This window comes from Ursus arctos, unplaced genomic scaffold (genome assembly GCF_023065955.2).
Source record: "Ursus arctos isolate Adak ecotype North America unplaced genomic scaffold, UrsArc2.0 scaffold_6, whole genome shotgun sequence".
NCBI lineage: Eukaryota > Metazoa > Chordata > Mammalia > Carnivora > Ursidae > Ursus > Ursus arctos.
The window spans coordinates 54,939,949-54,965,712 of NW_026623078.1; the positions used below are offsets into that span (position 1 = coordinate 54,939,949).

At 47.4% G+C, this 25,764-nt stretch overlaps 1 protein-coding gene and 1 long non-coding RNA gene across 2 annotated transcripts; one reads left to right on the forward strand and one right to left on the reverse strand.

The window, feature by feature from the left end:
* Positions 1 to 1,992: 1,992 nt before the first annotated feature.
* DCSTAMP (dendrocyte expressed seven transmembrane protein) lies at positions 1,993 to 9,136 on the forward strand. Its single transcript, XM_026495589.4, has 3 exons — positions 1,993 to 3,028; positions 7,796 to 8,104; positions 9,062 to 9,136. Exons 1-3 carry the CDS (start codon positions 2,000 to 2,002, stop codon positions 9,134 to 9,136), a joined length of 1,413 nt encoding a protein of 470 aa, XP_026351374.3. The 5' UTR covers positions 1,993 to 1,999.
* LOC113252844 (uncharacterized) lies at positions 6,634 to 23,886 on the reverse strand. Its single transcript, XR_007188100.2, has 4 exons — positions 23,658 to 23,886; positions 15,120 to 16,655; positions 7,858 to 9,381; positions 6,634 to 7,522 (listed from the first exon to the last, which is right to left on the reverse strand). It is a non-coding gene; the product is annotated as an uncharacterized LOC113252844 (long non-coding RNA).
* Between the last annotated feature and the right edge of the window lie 1,878 nt (positions 23,887 to 25,764).

The following is a 25,764-nucleotide window of genomic DNA, read 5'->3' on the forward strand; positions in this document are numbered from 1 at the left end:
AGAGTGAGAGCATCCTCTTACGTGGGATTCTGAATCTCTGATAAGGCCAATGCCACATGGTAATGACCCTTCTTCAACAGTTACTTTCTCTCCAGATCTCTTTTCTGTACCGAGCATCTCCCTTCACGTGACAGGAGCTGCAAACCCCCTGTATTAGTGCAGGAGAAACAGCCACAGGTTTGTTCTTCACCTGCCCATTTCCCCATCTCATTTCCTCCCCTCAGTCCCCTCATTCAGCCCGAACACAAAAAGAATCGTTCCTTCACCTTAAGTTGCTCAGCGCATGCCTACTAGCCAAGGCCTGGATGCCTCTCGCACCCTGGTTGTAATCCACTGGCTCAAACACGTCCATCTATTCCAGAAATCCAGCCCCATCATAGCTGAGGTGAGGAGGGATGTATTTGACCATGTTTAAAAACTGATCAATGTCTTCATTAAAATCCCATGCATATGGCATAATGCTCATTTGATGTTTTCCTGCTAATCAGGAGAGAACCATCTCCAATTAATTTTATATGGTTCCAAATGAACCCAGGACTCTGAGTGCATCACAGACCTAAGTATGCATGACTGACAGGGCGGCGGCAGCCCCACAGCACCTTTGTTTCAATCATGCCACATCTGGGAAAAAAGAAAAGATGATTAACTCAGTGACAAAGTATTCTTGTTTTCCTTGCAAGATTCTCGGGGGAGAACTGCCCTCCGAGGGAGGGGCGGGCTGGAGGGGTGTGGGTGAGTCGCAGTCGTTATGGGGCAGGGACGCGATGGCTGCAGTCCAGTGCCACATTTAAGTTTGGAAGCCCTTGGTATGCTTTCTGGCCTGCAAAATTAGAGCATGAGAAAACAGACTATCAAAAAATGATCCTACATAATACAGTGCATTGAAATTTCAGCCTGTCCACCAGCCGAGGGGTTATTTCCATTACTAAGGTCCGTGATACAGTATTGCTGCTTTTATCAGTTCACAATCACTGCCTAATAAAGCAGCACGGAATTCAATGGCTTAAAATAAATAAACATTTGTTACTACTGAAGTATCTGTGATCAGCTGGTGGGCCGGCTGGTGGCTGGCTGGTCTGGAATGGCCTCCTTCAGCCGTCTGGCGGTTGGCCGGCCATTGGCTGGCTGTTGGTTGATGGAACTGACTGACCATGTGTCTGCATCCAGCAGCCCAGCCTGGTGTGATAGGCTGAATAATGTCTCCCCAGCACCAAGACGCTCATGTCCTAATGCCCAAAACCTGTTAGTAAGTCATTTCACATAGTGGTCGGGACTCTACATATGGGATTAAGTTAACAACCTTGAGATGGGACGATTATCCTGGATTATCTGGGTGGAACCGAGATAATTGCAGGGGTCCTTAAAGGGAGGCAGGAGGGTCAGAGTCATAGAAGATACAAGGATGGAAGCGGAGGTCTAAGAGGAAAAAAGGTGCAACATCGCTGGCTTTGAGACGGAGGAAGGGTCCATGAGCTTCCAGAAGGTGCAAAAAGTGAGGAAATGGATTCCCCCCTCGAGAGCAGCTCTCTCGACCCATTTTAGACGTCTGATCTCCAGAACTGTAAGAGAATAAGTGGGTGTTTCTATCGGCCACTAAGCTTATGGCTGTGTGCTACAGCAGCAGCAGGAGGCTAGCACAGTGGGACTTGTTAAAAAGTTAGCTGGAGTGTTCCTAGAGAGACGCAGGGGTGAATCATAGACTCAGGATTGGCACCCTGCCACTTCCGCCACATTCTACTGGTCGAAGACATCACAAAGCCATTCCGAAGTCAAGGGTTGGAGAAATAGAGCCACCTCTTGATGGGTTATTCTCTTTCTCTGGCCTCTTGATGGGAGAAGCCATAAAGTCACATTGGAAGGGGTGCGGAGATAGAGATTGTAAAGAATTATGACCATTGTTGGCCGCCAGTCTACCACCGTGCCCTTTACAAAGTGACAGGGGACATTCAAAAGCAACATCTGACCCTGGTTTCTTTTTATTTCCAGGGACGCAGGGAGCATGGGTGTCTGGACCTTGGGCACTGCTGTCTTCCTAAGTCTTTGGGGGACGTATGTGTCTCCAAGAAGCCCCGGCTGGCGGGCCTTTATCCGGCAGGCGGGAGTGTGCGGCTTTGTGGCTTTCGTCTCGGTGGGCCTGCTGTCTCTGGCCTTCCCCTGGTCTCTGTCCTCGCTGCTAGTCTTCAGCGCCGGCTGGGCGGTCACCGCTCTGCTGCTGTGCAGCTCCAAGCGCGCGCGATGCTTCGTTCTTCTCTTCTTCGTCTCCTGCGGCCTGCGGGAAGGCAGGAGCGCCTTGCTTGCGGCCGGCACGGGGATGGTCATCTTCGGACACGTGGAAAATACATTTCATAACTTCAAAGGTCTCCTGGACGGCATGACTTGCAACCTAAGGGCAAAGAGCTTTTCCATACATTTTCCCCTTTTGAAAAGATACATTGAAGCAATTCAGTGGATTTACGGCCTTGCCACTCACCTGAGTCTATTTGATGACCTGATTTCTTGGAACCAGACTCTGGCGGTCTCGCTTTTCAGCCCCACTCAAGCCCTGGAGGCACAGCTAAATGACACCAAAGGCCAAGCCCTGGGTGCCTTGTACCAGATGGTGACGGCCACCGAGGTACTGTCCTCGCTGGGTCGGCAGCTACTCGCCCTAATGGGGCTTCTGCTGGTGCTGCTCGGCACCGGCCTCTTCATGAAGCGATTTTTGGACCCCTGCAGTCGGCAGTTCGAAAACATCTTCATCACCAAACAGTTTGTTAGGTTCGATGAGACGGAGAGGCGTCTGCAGAGGCCCTGCGTCCTCCCGCTGAGTAAGAAGGAAAGGAAGAAATACGTCGTCATCCCGTCTTTCTGGTTGTCTCCGAAAGAAAGGAAAAACCTGGGGCTGTTTTTCCTCCCCATACTTACCCACCTCTACATCTGGGTGCTGTTTGCAGCCATAGATTATCTGCTGTATCGGCTCATTTTCTCAGTGAGCGAGCATTTCCAAAGCTTGCCAGGGCTGGAGGTTCACCTGAAACTGCACAGAGAGGTAGGCGCTGCTGGCGGCGTGTCCCGGCTCCTGGCTGGGGTGTCTTAAGAAGGACCGTGAACCTCCCAGAGCAGGGCTGGGCCTTATTCACCTTCGGATCCCCGTGTTGGCACAGGGCCTGGCTTGTTGGCATTACTGGCGCCCAATAATTGCTGGTTAAATTGAATCGAAGTCCAGCTGTTAGAGTATGACATCAGCCTGAACATCCGGGTCACTGTGTTAGTGTCCCGGGGGTACGTAACGAAGGAACACAAACTGGGTGGTTGAAAACAACACAAATGTATCCCCTTACTGTTCTGGGGGTAAGAAGTCCCCAATCAGTATCACTGGGCTGAAATCAAGTGTTGGCAGCCCCACACTCACTTCGGACCCTAGGAGAGAATCCACTCTGGGGTGCTCTCAGCTTCTGGTAGTTTGTCGGCTTTCCGTGGCTTGTGGCTGCAACCCTCCACCTTCATTTCTGTCTTCGTATCGTCTTCTCCTCTGTGTATGTAAAATTTCTGTCTGCTTCTCTCTTGAAGGATGGATGTATTGTGTTAGGGCTCACCAGGATTACCAGGGTAAATTCTCCAGCTCAAGATCCTTGACTTGGTCACTTTTGCCAAGTCCCCTTTTTTCCAAATAAAGTAACATCTATGATTTTGGGCATTATATCATGGGGGGGCATTTTTAGCTTTCCATAGTCAGCAAACACTGAAATGTGGGAATAGGTATCTCTGATATGGAACCTGAAGTTGGTTCTCAAGCAACCTGGCATGAACCTAGGGCCCTTCTTCCTCTCTCTGTAGGACCTTGGGCACCTTTTGTGAATGAGAACTTCTTTTCTTTGAATCTTGAGCCCTTACACAACACAGGAGGCCTCCCAGTGCATCAGCATAGCATTTAAGAGGGCTTCGAAGGGCTCCTAAGTAACGAAATGTTATGGCCAGTGCTAGTATGTGGTAATACCCACTAAAACAATGAAAACAACTACCTTGTCTTTTTAGGTCAGTGGTTCTCAACCTTAAGTGTGTTTTAAGTATTTCCTGGGATGGATGCAGAGTCTCCAGCCTCAATTTACAGGGAATCCATTCTCAAAAAGGAGAGTACCTTTAGTAAGCAGGTACTCTAATAGGTGGTCCGTAGACCATACTTGGAGACACCTTGGCTCAGGCACCAAAAAGCAAGGACCTTTGAAACCAGTGGTGATCTACTGTGGCTGCCCAGTGTCATCGCTGTGGACCACAGCAAGCAAACCAACGCCCCAGGAATCAGATTTAAATGGATTGGGGTGAGGCTGGGGTGGGGGATTTTTAAAAACTCTCCAAGTAATTGTGATGTGCGGCCAAGATTGAGAACCACTGTTCTAAACTCCACCCGAAAGAATGGAGCCGAAGACCATTGGATGGATCTATGAGACGATCTTCATGAGTCAAGACAGTGTGTTTTCCTGAGCTGGTGCCCCCGAGTCTCGGGATCTGCCTTTCTCTCCTTTGTTTTTGCTTCTCTTCAACTGTGTCCCCGGCCAAGAAAACCATGGCTTTTGTGCATCCCATTTCTTTTCTCTTTTCCATTTTTCTCTGGGGAAGTTTGTGGTTATGTGGGCATTTCAGAGGATGTGGATCTTGTCAGATATTGTCTTGATTTCTTTTAAACCCAGAGGTGGTGAAACTGAGCGAGGTGGGACCTGTGCATGCACATGCCCGTGTGTGCGCGTGGTGTGTGAGTGGATGTGTGAGTGCTGCGTGTGCGTGGGTGAGTGAGTGCTGTGCGTGCTGGGGCGGAGTGCGCTAGCCTGGGCTGGTGAAAACACCAACGGCTGTCTGCACATGTCTCATTCCCCCTTGCTTTTGTCAAGCTACAGTAGGGGGACTCTTAGAAGGAAATGGCAGAAAGGGTGTCAGCAAGCCCTCCTTTGAAGGCCCCCTTTCCACAGCTCTCTTCCTTTAGGGCCTGGGGTCCTCCTGTAGCTCACACACTCTCCCTCCCTGCTTCTTCTGGCTCAGCAGGTAGGGGGGCTCTGCCCCTTCTAATTCCGGGCTGTTTCTCAGAGTTGATTACCCCGAACCCTCTGCTGCCCCCGAAGAATTCAGGGCATTCCCAGATCCCTGTTGCTCTAGATATCCGGAGCAGGGACATAATGGGGGCAGTGCTTCCGGTGCAAGCCAAGCTAGGCTTTCAGACATGCTTGATCCCGCCCCGGCAGGTGAAAGGGCCTCTCCACTCCCCTCCCCCAATGCATCCTCCTTTGTCTTTTTTCCTTGCTCGCTTCTTCCTCTCCTGCCTTCTCTTCTTCCTTCTCTCTCATTTAGTTCTCTCTCTCAGTCAATACCCATGCCTGCTTTGTGAATTCTCACCATTTTAGACAGAAGGAGAAAAAAGCAAGTTCTGCCTTCCAAAAAAAGCCCCAGAAGCTTTCCAATGACAATGTCCTGACAAATACATTTTCGGGCGTCACTGGGGACTGGGCATGCAAAGATGTCTAAGCTTTGCGGGCTGCCATGGCGCACACATCCTGGTGGGGGAGGCCGCCTCGCGCTCGCACAGCGACAGCAGGGCGGTGGGCGCTGGGGCAGCTGTGGCTACGAGACTGCCACCGCCGTGGGGGCTCCTCTCAGACTCTCTCCTGCCGTGCCTGGGAGACTGCCATCAGCAGCCGGCTCCGGACCCTGCGTGCCTGCCCTTATCCCAGGATGCCCTTGGAGGCTCCTGGTCCCTCCGGCGTCGCAGGTTTGCAAAGGGGACGTCCAGCAGGGAGAGAACCATCGCCTCACGATTTTGCCGGTGTTTCTCTCCCACTCTCATATGGTTGTAAATAAGTGTTTTAAGTAAAGAAGAAAGAAGGGAAATGACCCAAAGTGAGCTAGCTGGATGGGCGGACGTTGTAAGTGAAAATAGCCAGCGTTGTCACTTACGGAGCCCCTACTTGTGCACAGCATTTGTCTGCATTAACTTCTCAGGACTCTGATACCAGAGCGGGTCCTCGGTCCATTGCTCAACGCTGTCTTGGCAAATTGTTTACTCAAGAGAGGTAAACACATTTTAAAACATCAGGGAACCATTCAGTCTATTGCTCAGCATTTTGAGAGAATTCATTTGTCTTCCGCATTACCCTCCGCCAACCCCGCACAGAAATGTTGACTCAATCTTTATGAAGCCCTGACTCCCAATTGCAAAATCGCCAGTTAGATTCCTAGACTAAGTAGCTTCTTCCCAGACCGGACACCCGCTGCTTTCTTATTAAGCAGGATTTCTCATCACTGACTCAGTCGATGTGCTTGCTTCTTCAATAGTATTAAAAAGAGTGCATGCTTTTGCTCTGGGACTGAAATCTCTCTATTTAATTGTAGGCGAGCTGTTTTTTTAATAAGAGGAAAGGAGAGGCAGCACAAATGCTTTCCATTGCTTAGCACAGTGCTGGGGAAATGACAAATTTGACATGCCGTTTGTAGAGAGGTCCCAGATTTGAAGTGTCCAGAATCTTCACAGGTACTGGGGTAGATGGAGGTGCACTCTGTTCTCTGGGTGTGCTTGTGTTCTTTTGGAGAAGTCATTTCCCTCTTCCTGGCCCCAGGGCTCTGGGGCGCAGCGGTGCTAATGACTTACTAAGGATTCCCGTCCGTAAGTTTTTTTTTGTTTTTTTAAAGATTTTATTTTATTTATTTATTCGACAGAGATAGAGACAGCCAGCGAGAGAGGGAACACAAGCAGGGGGAGCGGGAGAGGAAGAAGCAGGCTCATAGCAGAGGAGCCTGATGTGGGGCTCGATCCCACAACGCCGGGTTCAGCCCTGAGCCGAAGGCAGACGCTTAACCGCTGTGCCACCCAGGCACCCCTCCCGTCCGTAAGGTTAATGCTCCATCCCCAAGGTGCTTCATTTACGCTGGGAGTAGTTTATTCATGGGCAGGACCTGGTCCATTAATTCCTGTTTTACCAAATTAGAAAACAAATCCAGCGAGAGATGAAATGACTTTCTCAGGTCAGGGGAAACAAAGCACTGAACCAGCACACACTTCTCTTGCGGGTGGCTTGGCTGGGTGGCTCAAGGTCATCTTTTGCCCTCTGTGTCAGTCTGCTGAGGGCAACTGGTTTGTACTCTTGCCTTCAAGCAGAAAGGAACACATTCCACCCGAGACCTCTACAAGTGGGATGTAAAGGCACCTTCAGCAAATACTGCTCTTAGTATTCTCACACTAAGAATCCTTCCCCTCCCCCAATGTCTAGAAGGTTGGTTTAGAACATAATATAACGCTTCCACATCTTTTTGACATTGTGGTCTCCTGTCAGGGTATTTGTAAAGATGGGGAGGATATGACCGGGTCTACGTTCCAAAAATCTCCTCCAGTTGAGCTAAAACCATCTTTCATCAGTCCCACATGTGCTACAGGATAGAAACAGGTGTTCCTTAAAACCGGGTTATGTGGTCAATTTGTCAGGAGAGCCGCTGGCTGACGTTAAATGGATTTCTTTGTCTTCTTCTCAGAGACTTCAACAATCTCATGGGCATCCTGACTCTGCAAAGAAAGGACAGAGTAGATACACTTATCTGATACCCTTCTCTCAAGGAAATCTCTATTTCCACAAACCCACTCTGGAAAAACACTGCGATAGCTTCAAGTGAGACTCGGCCCTTCTCTTTACTCTGACCCTGGCACACAGGAGGCGCTCCAGCCGGAGCGCCTGCAGGCTCTAAGACAAACGTCATGTATTGCAGGGCAGGACTGAGAAAGACCAGGACTGAGGACAAGCATGGCATGAATCTTAAGGATTTTATTCTTTCATTCTAGGAGCAAGGAACTCAAGACATCATCCATGATTCTTCCTTTCACATATCTCTGTTCGAACCCACCTGCATCCCTGAGCCAAAGCTTCTCTTGTCTAAGACCTGGATTCCTCTCAGCATTATTCTTGTGATACTGGTGGTGCTGGCCTTGCTCTCCTCCATCCTGACACAACTCAAAATCCTGGTGTCGGCATCCTTCTACCCCAGCGTGCATGAGGAGCGCATCCGATATCTGCACGGGAAGATACTGAAGAAAAGATCAAAGCAGGCGGGGGGAGGAGGAAGCAGTAAACAGCGTCTCTACTTTACAAAGGCAAGGCCAAGGCCAAGGGGGGGCGGTGACCTGTCACGAAGGATATTTTAAGTTTGAAGGGCAAGTGGACTTTGAAAGCACTCCTCCGCTTCACATTAGGGCTCACATCCCCAGTAACAGACGGGACACTGGGCAGAGAAAACTAACAGATGTGCGTGGCTAAGGCTCTTAGCTTCTTGATGGTGGATGCTGGTCCAGGTGATTCTACAAGACATTTTTCAAAAAACTGGTTTTAAGTGGGCACATTCAGCCGTAGGTAGAGAGACCGGTGGGAAGACCCTCTGAGGTGATTATTAATGGACAGTGCCCAATTAGAGTTATTTATCCCCCCAAGGACACATAAATAACAGAAGGAACTATTTATGACAGCTTGGTAAACTCCAAAGAATTTGTTTATTTTCCAGCACTAAAATATATGTCCGGTGTGTATATATCTATATGACGATGGTTTTATGTATACGACACATATGCATATTTATACATCTATATGGTAACCGAATGACTTCCTACACATAAAATGAATGCTTGTCAAAGATTTCATTTAACTAATTAATTAACGAGGGAACAGTAGGAAATTCTAACCGATTCAAAGAACAATTCAAAGCACACACATATGTAAGCCAACAGGAACACCAAAATGAATGAGCTTACTAGATGCAAGACTGGCTTCTTCCCCAAGGTGGGTGGGAGGATTAATTGCACTCCACAGGGTAAAAGTCATTTTCACGTCCATGGACAAGAATCATTTGCATTGCTGCTCTGGGCTCCTGACAACTTAGAGTCGGAAAATAGCTCATAACAATGAAAGACTAAGAGAACTCACAAGGATCAGTTTCTGGCCATTCTGAAGTTTATTTGCATTTTTCCTGATGCCAGCCATCGCGTGATGGAAACTTGATGTCAGAGGCATTTGAAATGACTCTAATGCTCATTCACCCATCTTTTTTGCGTCTTCAGATTCACTTCTGGCTTCCAGTCCTGGAAATGATTAGGAAGAGACGAAGGGGCATTGCAGTTGAAGACAATCCCTGAGAGACTCCAAGGAGCTCCTCGGCCACGCCGCTGCGGCCATTCTCCGGGGCTCTGCTGACCCAGGTCCCCATGCCTGCCCCACAGCAGAGAACTGCGTCCATCACCTGCTGCGTTTGTTCGCAGGCCAAGCCACTTTTCTTCATAAGGCCAAGGACTACCAGGTAAATGGCGTTGTCATCTGTCTTCCAAACAAGGCCCATGACCCAGACTGTGTCACACTGTAGCAGAAAAGTGTAACCAGACCCCTGGAGGATGAGTCTCAGCATAGAGTAATATTCAAAGAAAAAAAAAAAAAAACAGAACAAAATTAGAAAAAATCAAAATCACTACTGCAGGCTTACAGGCAAATGCCAAGAAGAACATACACGTTTAATGCCAGGAAAATGTCTTTAAACTCTTCAGTCCCTTCTCTGCCCTTTGAAATGTCTTTCATAACTGTTCCCTGCCCCCAGCACTGTCTCCCCTCCCCCTGTCCTTATTCAAACATCAAACGCTTTCTCTGAAACCCTTATCTAGCAGCTCCTAATTTCTCTTCATCACCACCTCGGCTTCTACCCTCTTCTTTCCTGGAGCACTTTCCGTTTGAGGCTTTCCATCAAATCCTCCATCAAGCATTTATGACCACATGAATCCAAATCACAGGAAGTGCTTGTTAAAAGGACCATCTTGGGCCGCTTTCTACTAGGCTCAATGTAGACTACACAGTATAGGGGCCCTATTTCCCCTAAACTCCGAATACCCAAGAGGGAGAAAAACCTCCTCAAATATCAATTCCATTATCTCGAAAGCCCCTGAGAAATAAAGAATCGTTAAATTTTTCTAATATTTTCATTTTGAAAACTTCTCAGACTTACAAAAAAGTTGCAAAATAGTACAGAATTCCATTTACCCTTCATCCATCATCCCCAAGAACTGAGCACAATTATTGAAACCAGGGAAACAACCTTGAAAAAATGCATCATGTATCATGTACAGAGCTTCTGGAATTTATGCCAGTTGTCCCACTAATATGCCCTTTCTGGTCCCTGAGTCAGTCCAGGTTCCCACAACACATTTAGTTTCCCAGCCCTCCCCTGTCAGGGCCAGCTCTTCAGTCTTTCTTTTTCTTTTATGACCTTGACACTTTAGAAAATTACTGGCCAGTAATTTTGTCAAATGTCCTTTGACTTGGGTTTGCCTGATGTTTCCTTGTGTAATTCCTCCAGATAATGTATTTTTTTTTAGAGATTTTATTTATTTATTTGACAGAGAGAGAGAGAGACAGCCAGCAAGAGAAGGAACACAGGCAGGGGGAGTGGGAGAGGAAGAAGCAGGCTCCCAGTGGAGGAGCCTGTTGTGGGGCTCGATCCCAGGACCCTGGGATCACACCCTGAGCCGAAGGCAGATGCTTAACGACTGAGCCACCCAGGTGCCCCCAGATAATGTATTTTTGGCAAGAATATTACAGAAGCCATGATGTGGTCATCTCCGTGTCCCCTTGTGCCATGGGGCATGTGGTGTGGACGTGTCTCATTACTGATGAGGTTACCTTTCATCATTTAGTTAAGATGGAGTCTGCCAGAGTTTTCCACGGTAAAGTTACTGTTTTTCCCTTTGTAATTACTAAGTGTATTGTGGGGAAATATTTAGGTGATGCAATCACCCTGTTTCTCATCTTCCGTTGTTATCATCTGTCAATGTAGAACCAGGGTGTGGCCAAATAGTGATTTTTCTACTTACATAGTATCAGCGTCATTTCTTCGTTGGAATTCTACACTATCCCCAGAAAGAGACATTGTTCCAAAGACCGAACTTTGTTTTCAAGCACCAGAGTAGACATTTTATTTACATGATCTCCTTCCGGTTGCGCAACAATTCTGTGAGGCGGGAATTATTTCCATCGGATAGTTGGGAAAGCCTGACTCAGCTGGCTGGTGTGGGGCCTTGGCGCTGGCTTGTTGAAAGCTCCCAGGCCATTGTAACGGGCAGCCAGGATTGAGAGCCACGAGTCCAGGGAGTTTTACAGAATTACAGGTCTTTCAAGTCAGGTATTCAACTGTGAAATTTCTCTAACAGAAGGAGCCTCCATTAAAAGCGTGTCTGATTCAGCATCTCCCAAAGTGTGTTCCTCAGACCACACCAGTCTCTCAGCGGTTCCATAAAAAGTTACATGAGTTAGTAAATCCATACCATCTGCCTACAAACTTTGAAGATTCATAAAGCACGTGGGCACAATTCAAAAACTTGAGAAACCCTATAATAAAGAAATCTCTTTAAACCTTATTTCACCCCTAATTATTAGACCCTGGAATAATTTTACCTGCAATAACGATTAGCATCGCGGAGGCCAGTTCTGCAGTCCATACTCAGCAAGTGCTGATGGAACTGGCATGACTTCCAACCAAAAAAGGATTTGAGAAGATGAAGATGCATTTGTAGTTTTGGTTTATTTAAATCAAATCATTCTCATGATTTCATACTTTGTTGTGTTTTCTAAATAAACAAATGTATGTATTAATAAATGGATCCGATGTGTGAATGTTTGCATTCATTTTGCATTTATTCCTCCTACAGAGAAGGGATCTGTTCCATAGCAACAAAGGCAAAAAATGAACTACCAAATTTTTAGAAGGAATCAGATGCTTTTGTGCTTCTAAATTCTGTTAATCAACAAATTTATTTATCTACCTAACAGCATCACCAAGGACTAGAATAAACGTCCGGGGCAGGCCACATAGAGGTACTGGCGATGCCCAGACAGTTCACCTTGGTCCCTGCCTTTGGGATGCTTTCAGTCTAGTCAGGAAGACAGACACACGCTTAGACAATAAACAACAATATACACTAGGTTTTGGTGAGTGCCAAGGGCACAGGCAGGGGGTTCCTGTAGGGCGCCGGGGCCGGGTTCTCTGCCCTGGCCTATTATGAATGCCTAGTTTGCTCCTATTCTCTATGAGAAGGGCATTAGAGAGATTAGTCAATTGGTTTTAATTCCCTTAAAGCCAAAATTACTTTTCTGAAGTAGCATAATCTCTGTTGTTTCCAATGCACTGTGACGTTGAACAGTTCTCGAGACTCCTGGAGAGTGTCCTGCTGTCCCTGTTAGGCATGTTTGCCCTTACTGTGAATGCTTGTCCCTATTGAAAGGACAGGCTGGCAAGCAGGTGCCGGCACAAAGTGCAATTTGATCCTGAAAACAAGATTTAGACTTGCTCATTAGGGCCAGTCTAACTGGGATATAAAATGTTTATTTAATTACAGCTTATCCACTTTAGATTTAAATGAACAGCTAGTTAAATTTCTTGAGACATCTATCGTGAAATGTGCTCTGTTGACCTCATGGAGGTGGAAAGATACCGCTCAAAGTAATTTAATAGCGCTTCCTTTTTCACCTCTAATTTTAATGGCTTATAAAAGATATTGCATTATTGCAGTTTAAGTCGCTATCTCTCATCTCACGAACGCCAGCTTGGTGCCTTATTCATTATGGTCTTTCATGTGTCATTCTGACATCCTCATTGGTTTTGCACCTGTTGTCGGTTGTGTCTCTGATGGTGAGATACACTAATCTAAACACCTTCACGGTACTAGATCTCGTTTATTGTTCTAGTCGGCATGTTAAACATCGTCTTTTCTCTTCTGATTTGGTATCTGCTGCTTTCTTGATGAGGTTATCATCACTCCTAATTATAATATGGGATATATTGAAGTCTTCACACACATGTATTTTTGTCTTAATTCACCTAAAAGAAAGAAATAATATCTCCTCCTATGAAATAATATCTCATCTTATGAATGAGATAATATGAAAAATAATATCTCATCCTATGAAAGTAAGAACTCGCTTTCTCACCCAAAGTCATTCATAGTGAAAAGACCATTAAGGTCAATTATTTTTGTTAACTTATACTATGGAAGAGGGAGGAACTGGTTAAAAACATGAATGTAGGCTGAATGTGGCCATATACATATATATATTTAAAAGTCTGTTTTATTAAACTAATATAACCCCCACACAGTGGGGAGGAAAGATTTAAATTAATGGGTGGCTGAGGGGCACCTGGGTGGTGCAGTTGTTAAGCGTCTGCCTTCAGCTCAGGGCGTGATCCCGGCGTTCTGGGATCGAGCCCCACATCAGGCTCCTCCGCTATGAGCCTGCTTCTTCCTCTCCCACTCCCCCTGCCTGTGTTCCTTCTCTGGCTGGCTGTCTCTCTCTGTTAAATAAATAAATTAAAAAAAATCTTTAAATTAATGGGTGGCTGAGACCAACAAACTTTCAGGGTTCAAAGTCTTTTTTGGTTTTAATCCCTAATGGTCGCAGTGACATTTTTAAAAGCAGGAAAGGAAAGATGAATAACAGGGTACAGGAGGTACTAGCCTTTTATCTCCTGGGTGTCTATGAACCTCACTTTTATAATCAGAGTGGGATTTGTCATTTGAGGAATTTCATGCAAATGCAAATGGGAAGTGAAAAAGGCAATGATAGAAATAAAAGTATAACCAGACCAATCACTACAATGAAGTCAGAAAGTGTGTGCATTACTTTCCCGGAAACTGAGGAAACACACAGTGTGGTGTGTACGGTGCCCTCCCTCCAAGCCTCATTCAGCAAAGATGAGGAACCATGTACCCACTGCCCACAGCAAGGGGCTCAGGAAGATGATGGGCTTAGAGGACACAGGGGGACCAGGAAGGGCTGTGACAAAGACACAGGCGTCCATCCGCTCTTTAACCAGAGCAGAGGTTCCCAAAGCTGGCTGATCATCAGAATTGCCTCCGGAGGTTAAAGAAAAAAAGTAAAATTACAGATCCCCAAACCTAAATTCAGATCCACTGACTGGAGAGTCGGGGGAGGGTCCTGGGAGTCTGTATTCCACGGGCCTTCATGGGATGGAGCAGGGGTGCAGATAATTAGGGAAATTTGGGAACCACTGCTTTAGACGGCTGTAGCAAGTTTGGAGAGGGTTATATTATATAAAAACACATGTACGTGGTACCCACGTGATTAGTTGTGTGGACGTATACATAGAACTTCCGTTCTACCTGTTGCTGAAGGAGCTATTAATCCATCAAGATATTTCAATAATGCAAAATGCGAGTTGTCAAAAAGTGCATTGTTTTCACCTTCTGTAGCCCAGCTCCCCATCCAAACAAAAACAAAGCTGATGATGGTATCATAAATTAGATAATCATAACTAGTAGCCACCTAGCAAACATAGTTTGGTGCACAATACTATTTTTAACTAAACTATCCCAACATAGGGGATGGTAGAACACATTTTTTTAAAAATGAAAGTGACCTCACTATGACAGTCACGTGATACACTAGAAAGAACAGCTTTTTAGGAGGGGAAGGCTGGATTCAGACCCTAGTTCGGCTAAGTATTAGTGGCATCAACTTAAGAGACTTAGCACTTATCTCTCTGAGCCTCAATGTTCTTATTTATACAATGGGGCTTCAAATAGGAATTGATAGCATCTTTTTGAGAATGAAATGCAATGACACATATAAAGTCTCCCCAAATTAGATAAATAAATGTTTATCTTCTTTCTCCTCTCCCATTGTTCCCTGCTCAATCTCACTTTTTTCAACTTTTGACAGTAAGATCTGATACAAAAAGAGTAAAACGGAAACAAACGAACAACAATGAAAAAGAGTCTCAACCAGGCGTGATACACAACAGGGATCGGCAAACTTGCCTGGTGAAGGGACACAGTAAATATGTCAGCAGCCATGGGATCTCTGTTGCGAACCCTCTCACCTCTGCTGGGGTAGTGAGAAAGCAATGGCGGACAAGAAGTGCATGAGTATGACAGTGTTTCAGTAAAACTTTATGTGCAAAACCAAGCAGCAAGCTGGATCTCCCTGCCTGATAATGCAGGAAGACTTTTTAGATATGCATGGGTTGATGCCCTATGGGAGGGAATGGGGACTCAAAGTCAGAAAACACCAATGTGTTCAAAATCCCTCACTAGCAAGATGACTTTGCAAAATTCACTTCACCTTTCTGAGCTGAATTTTCTCATCTGTGAAGATGAAGGAACTGGGCTACAGAATCTCTGAGGAGGCTGCCATCCTGTCTCCGATTCTTTGAGAGACCACAGTCTCCTGGAGAGAATCACCAATACGCTGTCACCCGAATTTCCGCATTTGTTCTTTCATGGTTGATCAGTGAATCATAAAGAACAACAGAAGCTCTCAGGTCATAAGTATGATTTATTTGAGGAAAAAGGGAAAAGATAGCATTTGGTCAGAATAAATGTTATTTTCTCCACAGACACAAAGAAGCAATCAGAACAGTTATTAAATTCTAAATGTCATACGTAATTTCACATGGTTCCAAGTCAGGCTAGGCTGTCAGTGGCGACAGACCTGAAAATTGAAAGCCTTGTTTTTTCAAAGCAGGCCGTGCACTCCCTCTAACTGTGATATATGAATTAGAGAGTGAAAGAAATCAATCAAAACTGTTTTTCCAAAAGGAAACCATTGTGGAAGTATGTTTGCACTAAGTAAGGGCGCTGTGTCTTGCAAGAGCAAATGCTAACACATACAAGAAAATAATAAGACATCTTTTAAAACAGGATGCTGTCAAAGAGAAAGAGTGTCGAATTAAAAATTAGAACCGACCTCTAATTCTGTCTCTGCTACTGCTCGCTTTAGCCCGGGGGTTCCCTCTCTTGACACAACTCAGTTCTTCGTAGAAAACTTCATAATAGCTATGATTGATGGAGCCCTTAGTAGGTACCAGATACTGTTTTTTGGTGCGTTATTCCTATTAATCCTCACCCAAATCCATGAGGGAAGTTCTGACGCTATTGCTGTTATATATTGAAGCAGTTGAGGGACAGAGAGGCTACGTAACTGGGTTCTGGAAACAGTACTTGAACATAGTTACTCTCTACGGTGCTGTCCCCAGAACGTGGCTTTCCTGTGTCCTTTCTCAGCTCAGAGACCCAGATCCACACGTGCTGTGAGTTCACACTCCCCTCACCAGGCACTCAAGCTCCTCCCATCTGATCCCAGCCACCACCATAGTTCTCATTCTCCCTCTGCCTGAGCCCTTCTGTTATTAAAAAGCTCTTTTTGCCTGGCCCCCCGAAAGAGTCACCTGTGTTCCCCTTCAGCACCGTGCTCTCCTGATCTTCTCTCCTCAGCCCCGTCCCTGCTTTCTCTTGCCTTCCAGGCCCTACCTGAGTCCTGACTCTCAGGGACCGAGCACAGTGGAGAGCATGAGTGGAGGTCATGTGAAGGCGGCCATGCCTCAGCTCAGGCACAAACTCTGTGTGGAAACTGGGAAATGTCCTTTAAACTTTCCTGGCCTCAATTTCGTGATCACTCGAGCGTTGGACTCCATCTGAACTTTTTCAAACTGGTGAACTATTGTTCTCTGAAGTGGTAGGCCCCTTCCCCTGATTCACCTTTTCCATCACCAATTCCCCATCCAGCAGACACAGGTGCCCTGCTCGAAGGAGACATGGCTGGCCTGAAGCCACTCTCTCTCCTCTTGTCTGCTGGCAGTTTCGGGAGCACCTGGGGGATCTGCAGACCAGACCAGGAAGACACAGGGGTGGTGTTAGTCACGCGGGCACAACCTCCACGAGTTTGTAGCAGATTCGCAGAGGTCATCCTCTATCATTTACTTCAGCGTTCTTTAAATCAATTCAGCATTTTTACTTAAGTAAGTTTATTCTAAAAGGAAGCTTTATAACATCATTGCAAATGGAAAAACAGTATCACCTTCCATAAATATAAAGTAGCATACACGCACACACGTGTCATATGTACCTTGTTACATACACAGATTATGCACATATACGTCATACACCCAGTATATACATTTTATATACACAGATATAAACTGTACAGACTACACAGATACACACACTGAAAACAAAACATTATTACAGCATTAGTCTAGCCAAAGCATTAACCTGCCAGAGCCGACAGCCGATTCACTCTGTGTGTTAAACAGCTCACAGAACCCATGCTAGGGGTTATCCCACCGAGGGGTGAGGAACTGGGGTATTTATACCCCAACTCCCGCCCATTGCTGGTCAGGGCTGCTGCTGCTTTTGGGTGGTTTTCATTCCTGGGCGCTCTGGCTTTCCTCGGTTATGAGAAAAGCCCCCAGGCGGAGGGACGCAGAGCCTGGCCACTGGCCGTCAGCTGGAGCGCAGGGTGGGGGGAGAGCAGGGCCCCCACAGCATCTACAGCAGCTCCATCTCAGTAAGATGGGAAGGGGCTGCCTTCCACGGTCACCCGGGTCTCCACTGACATTGAAGCCCCGTCATTGTCATGATATCGTTCTTGCCTATAAAGCACTGAGGACCCTTGGCTCTCATTCCTGAGGCCTTTCCTCCAACAAAATGCCTATTCCTGGAGCAGGGGTATTTCCCCAACTAGAAAATAATTTTGCTAAAATATCAGCCTCATTCTCCATGTCACCTGCTGAAAAACAGTTGTCACTATGGAGTACAAACCAATCACGGGATCATTAATTCAGCTTAAATAAATGAATAATATTCTTTGAGTGTCTGCATCATTCAACCATGAAGTCCTAGACAACGTCCAGAAAGCGGTGGCCCAGAACACCCCGATCTCACTCAGAACACTATTTATAAGAATGCCCTGTGTGCAGTAGTCTTTACAGATTTTTTTTTCCCTTCTCAAATGTTCTCTAGCCTATGTAGATGGCATTTATGCAATTCAGAGAAAGGTACCGCGACAGGATTAGTCAGCAACACGCCCTATGACGCAGCTTCTGTGATCTAGTTAAAAATAGGAAAGAGGATGTTTTGCATAAGTCATCACCATTGTGCAGGATCAGAGAACTGTCCACTTTTTTTGGTTTCCACATCCTGTTACTTTATCTAAAAATAGATGAAAACTCTGTCCCCTGGATTTTTAGACAAGACCTTTGCTTCTGTGACCTAGGCTCCCTGGTCCTTCCTGTCTGCAGATTCCTTTGCTGGCTTCCCTTCCCCCTCTGCCATTTCCAGTCCTGCGGGTCAGCCTCAGGATCAGGATCTCCGTCGTTCTTCCCCACTCCCAGGGGTTGTAAACCCCAGGGCCCACAGGGGCCAGGCCGGGGATAGCAGCGCTGAAGCCAGCCGGGTGGGCAGGGTAAACCAGCCTGCGCCTGGTGTATCTGAAAGGAAGGAGCTCTTCCTCAGTTTCTCACAGACCAGCTGACTTTTCCCCGTGTGCCCAGAAACCCAGAGTTTTATGGGAATGCACTTAATGCAATGTTAGAAATGAATTTAAATATTAATTTTTTAAAATAGAGTAAAGGTGGAGCCATGAGTTTGTGGTTTGTGACCTTTGGTCCATATATTCTCCTTCGTATGTCCCCAGCTATGAAGTGGGGGTCTACAAAATCTACATCCATAGGTCTAAGCCCTCCCACTTTCTCCAGCTCTTGATCTCTCATTTGGACTAGGAGAGGAGTTCTGGATTCTGATTTTGGCTCTACCCTTTGCCAGCCACGGAACTTTGGTTGATAGCTTCCTCTCTCCAGCCCCAGCTGCCTCGTCTGCGAATGTGGCCCTTGGGGTCAATGACTTTGAGGGTTCTGCCAAGCTCCATTAGCCTGTGAGTCTGAGAGATCCTCCTCTTCATCCCCTCTTTCTTGCCCTTCTTGATCTCAAAAAAATCCATTTCCTATCACAGTCAGTGACGCCAACTTTTTTCAGGTTTTCTCAGCTTAGGAGTCAGCTTTATTTGTAACTCTGCTTCCAGGCAACATCCAACCAATTCTACTGCTGCAACATTCTTAAAATTTCCCTTTTGTCCAGTGTTGACTGCTACCATCGTTTTCCTACCAAACCAGGAGATATGCTTCCATCCCTGCTTGAGCCTCTCCTTTACCCCCAGCTCTAGAACTCTTCCTCCAAAGACAAAACACAAACATAATTTTAAAAGCACTTTGTTCAGAAATTTTCCTTGGAAGAAAACTTACAATGGCCATTTATAATCTGCATTACTTATCACATCCAGCCTTCAAGTTGCCTTGCTGCCCTGGTAGGCTAATGAGTCCGTTCAGGCAGCCATATTTAATTCATCAGCTGGGCGTGAGGGGAGGGTCTGGTGGTGTGTAGCATGGTCAGGGGTGGTTCACAGTAGCCTCTCATCGGAGTATCAGGCATTCACACTCCAGTAGGAGCTATAAATATTTAGGCAGTATCTCAAATAAAAGTGCCTCATGTCTTGTGGGTAATAATGTTACCGATGTCAGGGGAGGAAAATATCTCTGTATTTGTTTTCTCACATCCAAAAGTAAAGAAAGTATTCTCATTCCAGAAAAAACTGGGCACATTCCCATTTATCCTTGCGGGAGCTGAACACTGGAGGCAGCACAAAATTTGAGAGATCCAAACCTCTGACCTCTACCCCGTTTTCTCGTTGGGGAACGAATTATTTCCTAGGGCTGCTGTAACAAATTCTTACACACTGAATGCCTTAAAACAACAGAAATTTACGCCCTCACAGCTAGAAGCTGAATGAAGTCTCAAAGGAAGAGTCCTTCCTTGTCTCTCCTACCTTCTGGGTGATTGCTGGCAATCCTTTGCATTCCTTGGCTTATGGCAGCATAACTCCGATTTCTCCTGTCTTCACACTGACAGTTTTCCTTCTGTGACCAATGCTCGCTCTTATGATAAGAACAGCGGTCCTTGGGCTAGGGCCCACCATAATCCGGTAGGATCTCATTTTAATTTGATTATATCTTCAGAGACTCTATTTCCAAATAAGGTCACATTTGGGGAACTAGCGATTAGGACTGGAACACATTTTTGAAGGGGACACAGTTCAACTCAGTACAGGAAAGACTTTCCCTACAAGAATGACCCCACATACACTATGTAGAACCACTCCTTGAAAAGTATTTTTCACAAATTGGTCACAGCACGACCGCACAGTTAGGATGAACTTTGCATATCCTCTGGTGCGCTTTATCTCTAAACGCAGGCAGAGAAAGAGCAGGAGAAGTCAAAACTGGATTTTCGACGCACAGAGGAAAGTTGCTTTAAGGAACCTGGGATGATACCTTAGCCAGCATGAATGGTCCGCTGTGTAGAGGCTCACTGACCTTTGGGGAAAGGACCTAGATGGAAGACTCCGGCAATACACTGAGTTGAGCCACGAGAGGCCTTGTAAGTGGGAGATACCGAATGAGGGAACCAGTATGGCACTTTACGGGAAGGCAAGGAATGGCAGTGAAGGGCCCCCAGTGAGGAACAGGACTAGCTGCTGGGCCAAGGACAAGCCAGTCCAGGCTGGCTGCAAGTGGTGATGGCATGGCAGACAGGTCTGCCAGCAGATCTGAAAATCCACGTCGAAAAGAAAAGAGAAGGTGACCCTGAACTGGCATTCGTGGGCGCCATCCGAGTGCTTCCTAAGGTTACAAGTGTACAGCTGAGAAAGAGATCATGGTCAAGACACTCTCTGCGAGTAGAGCAAGATGGAGTCTAAGAATGGGTCAGATAGCTCCCTCTTCATTAAATTGCTGAAAACCACGTCAGGAACCTTAAAAACAGAAATGGATGGGTCTAATAAAAACAATACAGTCAAATAAAATTAAATGTGCACTGCAACTCTTGCTCCTCTAATTTTCTGAGTTAGTGTTCGCATTCCTCAGTACTGCGGGTGAGACTGCTGGTGAAATGATCGGGACAGTGACCAGGAAGGGGTAGAGTCCCCAGATGTAGGTGAAAACTTGACAGCCAGACATTATCTGGGGAGCCAAATCCTTCTCTAGGGCTGGCATACACTATGTGTGGAGGAAACAGTTTTGAAGAGTCAATGACAAGGAAACTTATTTTTTGGCAAGGAAGTTGTGGAGAAATTTTGTATTTCTAGTTGAAAAAAGAAGTCCTGCCATAATATGTTTCAGTGCATTTTTAAAGTTAATTCTGAGAAGACAATGTTCCCTTAATGAAAGACATTCTGGATCAGGACAGGATGTAAACACGGCTGGGAACTGAATAAGGTACAGCAATGGCTGGTAACTGGAGACAGGTTGGGTCTGGCATAAAGAAGCAAGTTGCCATGGAAACAAGCCACGGAGTGGACTGCAACCATCTTGAATGCATACAACGTATAAAGAGAACGGAAGGAGGCTGGAGGCATGCCGGCTGGCCGAGAGTTCTCAGGGGGGACAGTGAGGGTAGTCTTGGCATTAGGTATATGGCATTAGAAAGAAAGCCAAAGGCTGTCAAAAACCAGCAAAAGGGGGAGTAAAAATTCCAAGCTTGCTGGGTATCTTGAATTTGGCCTTATTCACTTGCCATTCATCTGCTGGTTCATTCCAAAGAACGCTGAGTGCCTTCTGTCGGCCAGGCACCGGGCTAGGCAGTAGGGCTACAGGGAGGCTGCGATGTACCAGTTCTCAAGGATCCTGCTGTCCCTCACTGCCTTCTGGAGCAGCAAGGCCTACACACAGTTCTCTTGTCTCTCCCCCGCCGCAGCTCTGGTCCTGTTCTGGGGTGCCTGCCAGGTTTCCATCCTGCCCAGTGGCCTCCTGGCCACCCTGCCCAGGATTCTAGCTCCTTCAGAGCTGGTCTTCTTAGCCTCCACTGTTATCCCCGCGGCAGGTCCCTACACTGGCTGCCAGCCTCCTCTGCCCAGACAGGGTGCACTCATTCTGACCTCCTCCCACAGCCTCTGGCTGGGCTTTCTCAGAACCTGCCTGGACTGGCCAACTCATTTCACCTCCCGGACCTCCCGGCCCTTCGTGTCTTCTCCACAGATCCTGTGGTGCAGTCATCAGTCCCGCACCGCGTACTTATTCCTGGCTCTGGCTTTTGCATGTGACCCTCAGTGTGGACGGTACAGTGACTCACGGAATCATAAGCTCACATCATAAGCTGTTACTCCACCTCCATATCCCCGGCATGTCAGAGAACAAAACCTCCAGCTTCCTCCAGTGGGACCCAGCGACACTTCCTCCTCGGGTCCGGAGGCTAAGCTTACCCTTCAGTCTCTCCATTTCTTGGCACCATCTCCCCAAAAGCGCCCTTCTATGACTGTTGTGATCTCACCAATCTACTTGTAAATCTCCACAGCCTTTACAATCTCTCTCTGTCTGAATCATCTCTGACCACAAACCAACCTTCCAGAGTCACCGGCTTTTTGAGCAGGACACTGATATTATAATCGTATTCTACTTCTTACATGCACATGATTTCATTGCTCACAAACTTCATGAGGTTCTTCTGCCAATGCAGGGTAGTTAGCAGGACATTATTATCATTTCCATTTCATGCATCTAGAATTTGAGGTTCAGAGAAGTTCTGCAACTTTCCCCACACCACACACGGACAAGGGCTGAAAGCCGGCTCCTCACTCCAAGCCCTGAGCCCTGGCTCGGAGCCCGGGTCCTGCGTCTTTTAGCGCAGGCGGCACCGCCCCCCGGGCCTCCGAGTCTGCCCGCCCCACGCCTCCCTGTAATCTAAGGGTCCTTCCTTCTCTGTGTTAAGCCAGCGTCTTCCAAAGAAGCTGAATAAACAGCAACGGCGACTTGCGCCTTCATTTCCCCGTTTCCCTTTAGATTTGGTGGCATAATTGTAGATTCTAGGATCCTACAACTAAGATCCAGGAAGCTCCATTTTCCCTTTGTTGCCTACAAGAAAGGAAAAAGCCCAAACCAAACCAAACCCTACAAGACAACCCTTTTCTCGGGAACTCTTGAAACGCCAGCGTGCGTGCAGGCATCCGTGCCGCTCCCGGGAGCCCCATAATGCTCAGACTCCTCTCCCAGCAACAGTTTTATCACGAGCTCCCCCAGGGCTGCCTCGACATCTCCCTCATGTGCGGTACAGCTCTCTGCCTCTCAGCACACCTGTGCGAAGCCAGAACTATTGACTGGGGTGTGTATGGGGGCGGGGGCGGGGAGCAGCGTGTTCTTGTAGAAAGCCAGCAAGCCTTCTTGTTACTAGAATTCCCAAGACAATTGAATTACTTACGGCGAGATTGGCCGTAAGGTGTAAAGCAACTCGGGGTATTGTAAACCACTTAAGAAAAGCACGCAGAACTGGCCGGGGGGTGCGGGAGGCGCGGCGTCGGAGAGGAAATGAGTCCCAAGCCGGCCGCCTGCAGTGCGGACTCTGGAAAACTCGGGCTCGGGGCGCAGGGCGCCGGGAGCGGCGGGAGAGCTGGGCGTCGCCCCGCCCCGCGGCCCGCGCTCCCCGAGCCGCTTCCCCCACCCCCACCCCCACCCCCACCCCCACCCCCACCCCCACCGGGACAGGCGCGGGCGGGCGGCGTGGGAGGCGGCGCGGTCCGGCGGGCTTCGCTGCAGCCCCTGCGTGACTCAGGGAAACGGCGCTGCGGGGAGAATGTGCAGTCGCCCTCCTTTACCCATGGCTCCCTCCCTTCCGGCTCCGCGCCGGCTGCAGGGTGTGCACCGACTCCTCTGAACCTCCCAGCCAGCTCCCGACGGTGCTGCGGCCTCCATTACCTAGGAGGAAACTGAGGCTCAGACCCATAATCTTCCCGCTGGTGAACGCTGGTGGTCTGACCCCCAAACCTGGGCCCTTCACCTACTCTTGAAAACACGCTCTGACCGGGCGTCTGATAGGTTTCAATGATTTCAGATTTTCTCTCGCGTGTGCCTCACCGAGAGCCTCTGACAGAGACCGGATGAATGCTGTCGTCCGTTGAAACGGAAGCTCAGAGAGGCTGAGTGATTTGCCCCAAGCCACATAGCTAAAAGGGGGCAGAAGAGTGCTAAGACCACACGCCCTTGGACACTGATTTCAGAAGCCTGTTCAGAACAAATCCAACCCTGTGGTCATGTCTCATGACCATGAGCAACGTCACGTGGAGCTTCCAGCCCACATGCTTTCAGCCTGGGGAGTGGGCGGAGTGTAGACCCATGGAGAGGGCGGATGGAGCAAGGAGCACACAGGGCCTGGCACAGAGAGGGGATCCAGAGTGCCTGTTGAATTAACAGATGAATTTATCGGGAAGAGTGCTCCTTACGACTCTGGCATGACAAAACTGTTAACATAACCGGCTCTGGTTTCAATAGTGTTTGCCCAGTGACTGTTGCTGAGCCCTAATCTGATCATGTCATTGTCTCACTCATCTGGAAGGATTTGGCTTTTTACCCAGGGAGACGGCTCAGGGTGTTGTAGCTGAGCCCCTTAAAGTATGTCATTGGCATTAGGACACCTGCTCTTCCACTCCCCTTTTCGTCTTTCCTCCCAGCTTTCCAACCACCAAAACTCCGAAGTCGCTCACGTACATTAATCAATTTATTTTAAAATGGTTATGTGTGCCTAGTTTTTTTTAGTGTTTTATTGTGGTAAAATACATTGACCATTGTAACCATTTTAAAGTGTATAATTCAGTGGCTTTTTGTACATTCATACAACTTTGTCATTTCAGAACATTTTTTATCATCCCCCAAAGAAACCCCAGACCCATTAAGCTGTCTTCTGAAAGGGTGAGTTTGAGCAAACAACATAGCCAGTTACACACTCCTGTGAGGCACATGGTGGGGCAGTCACAGGAGTGTGTAACTGATGATTTTGTTTGCTCAAACTCAGACCTTTCAGAGGCTCTCTCAAGGCAAGGACTCTGATGGTGACAGTGCTGTGGGATAATAGAACTCCGAACTCTTCCAGAATGTTCACGGCTGAGGGTTGTCAAAATTGTATACTGTATGCCTTAGAAACTCAGAGAGTAGACAAGTCAAGAATTGCCAAGGGGCTTGGAATGACATAGCCACAGGGGGCACTTCCAATCGATGTATGGCCCCCAGTCCTCCCCCCACCACACACACATACTGTCTTTCCCACCCCCCAAACATAACAAGAAGCAAAAGGATCCTCAGTCTCAGAGAAGGAAGGGTGGATTCTATCCTCAAGAAGTCTCAAAAACGTTTAGGGGCGCCTGGGTGGCACAGCGGTTAAGCGTCTGCCTTCGGCTCAGGGCGTGATCCCGGCATTATGGGATCGAGCCCCACGTCAGACTCCTCCGCTATGAGCCTGTTTCTTCCTCTCCCACTCCCCCTGCTTGTGTTCCCTCTCTCGCTGGCTGTCTCTATCTCTGTCAAATAAATAAATAAAATCTTAAAAAAAAAAGTCTCAAAATACTGTTAATTACACCAATTCTGTTTCATTATGATTCATTGTTAACATAAGTTTGTTCAACAAGCTTTTTCTGTCCTACTAGGTGCCAGGTACCGTGTTAGACACTTGGGAACAGCGATGAATTTGCCCACGGAGGTGCTGCTTATGATGAGGGGTAAAAGGGAAGCCAAGGATCTGGCTCTTGGTTCTTACCGGGTGTGGGCTGAATATAACTGTAATATGGCACAAGGCGTGCAACGTCTGGAGGAGGCTTCAGGAGGGAGGACAGAGGAAGAGAGGCCGGCACAGAAGGTAGAGAAGATTGAGAAGGGGCTGCAGGAGTTGCAGGGGCATCTTTGATGGCCATCCTCATTCTTTGCTCTTACAGCGCCCTGCCGCTGTCGCAGTCCTTCCCACACTGTACTGAGCCGTGGATTTGCCTGCCTGTCTAGGCTCAGGGTCATCATCGTTATGTCCTGGCACCTAGTCCAGTGCCTGGTACATGTCACCAAAAAACACCAAAGCTTTCTGCAGCAAGCGGACTAAGTGCATTCTCTCCTCTAGCTCAAGCCACA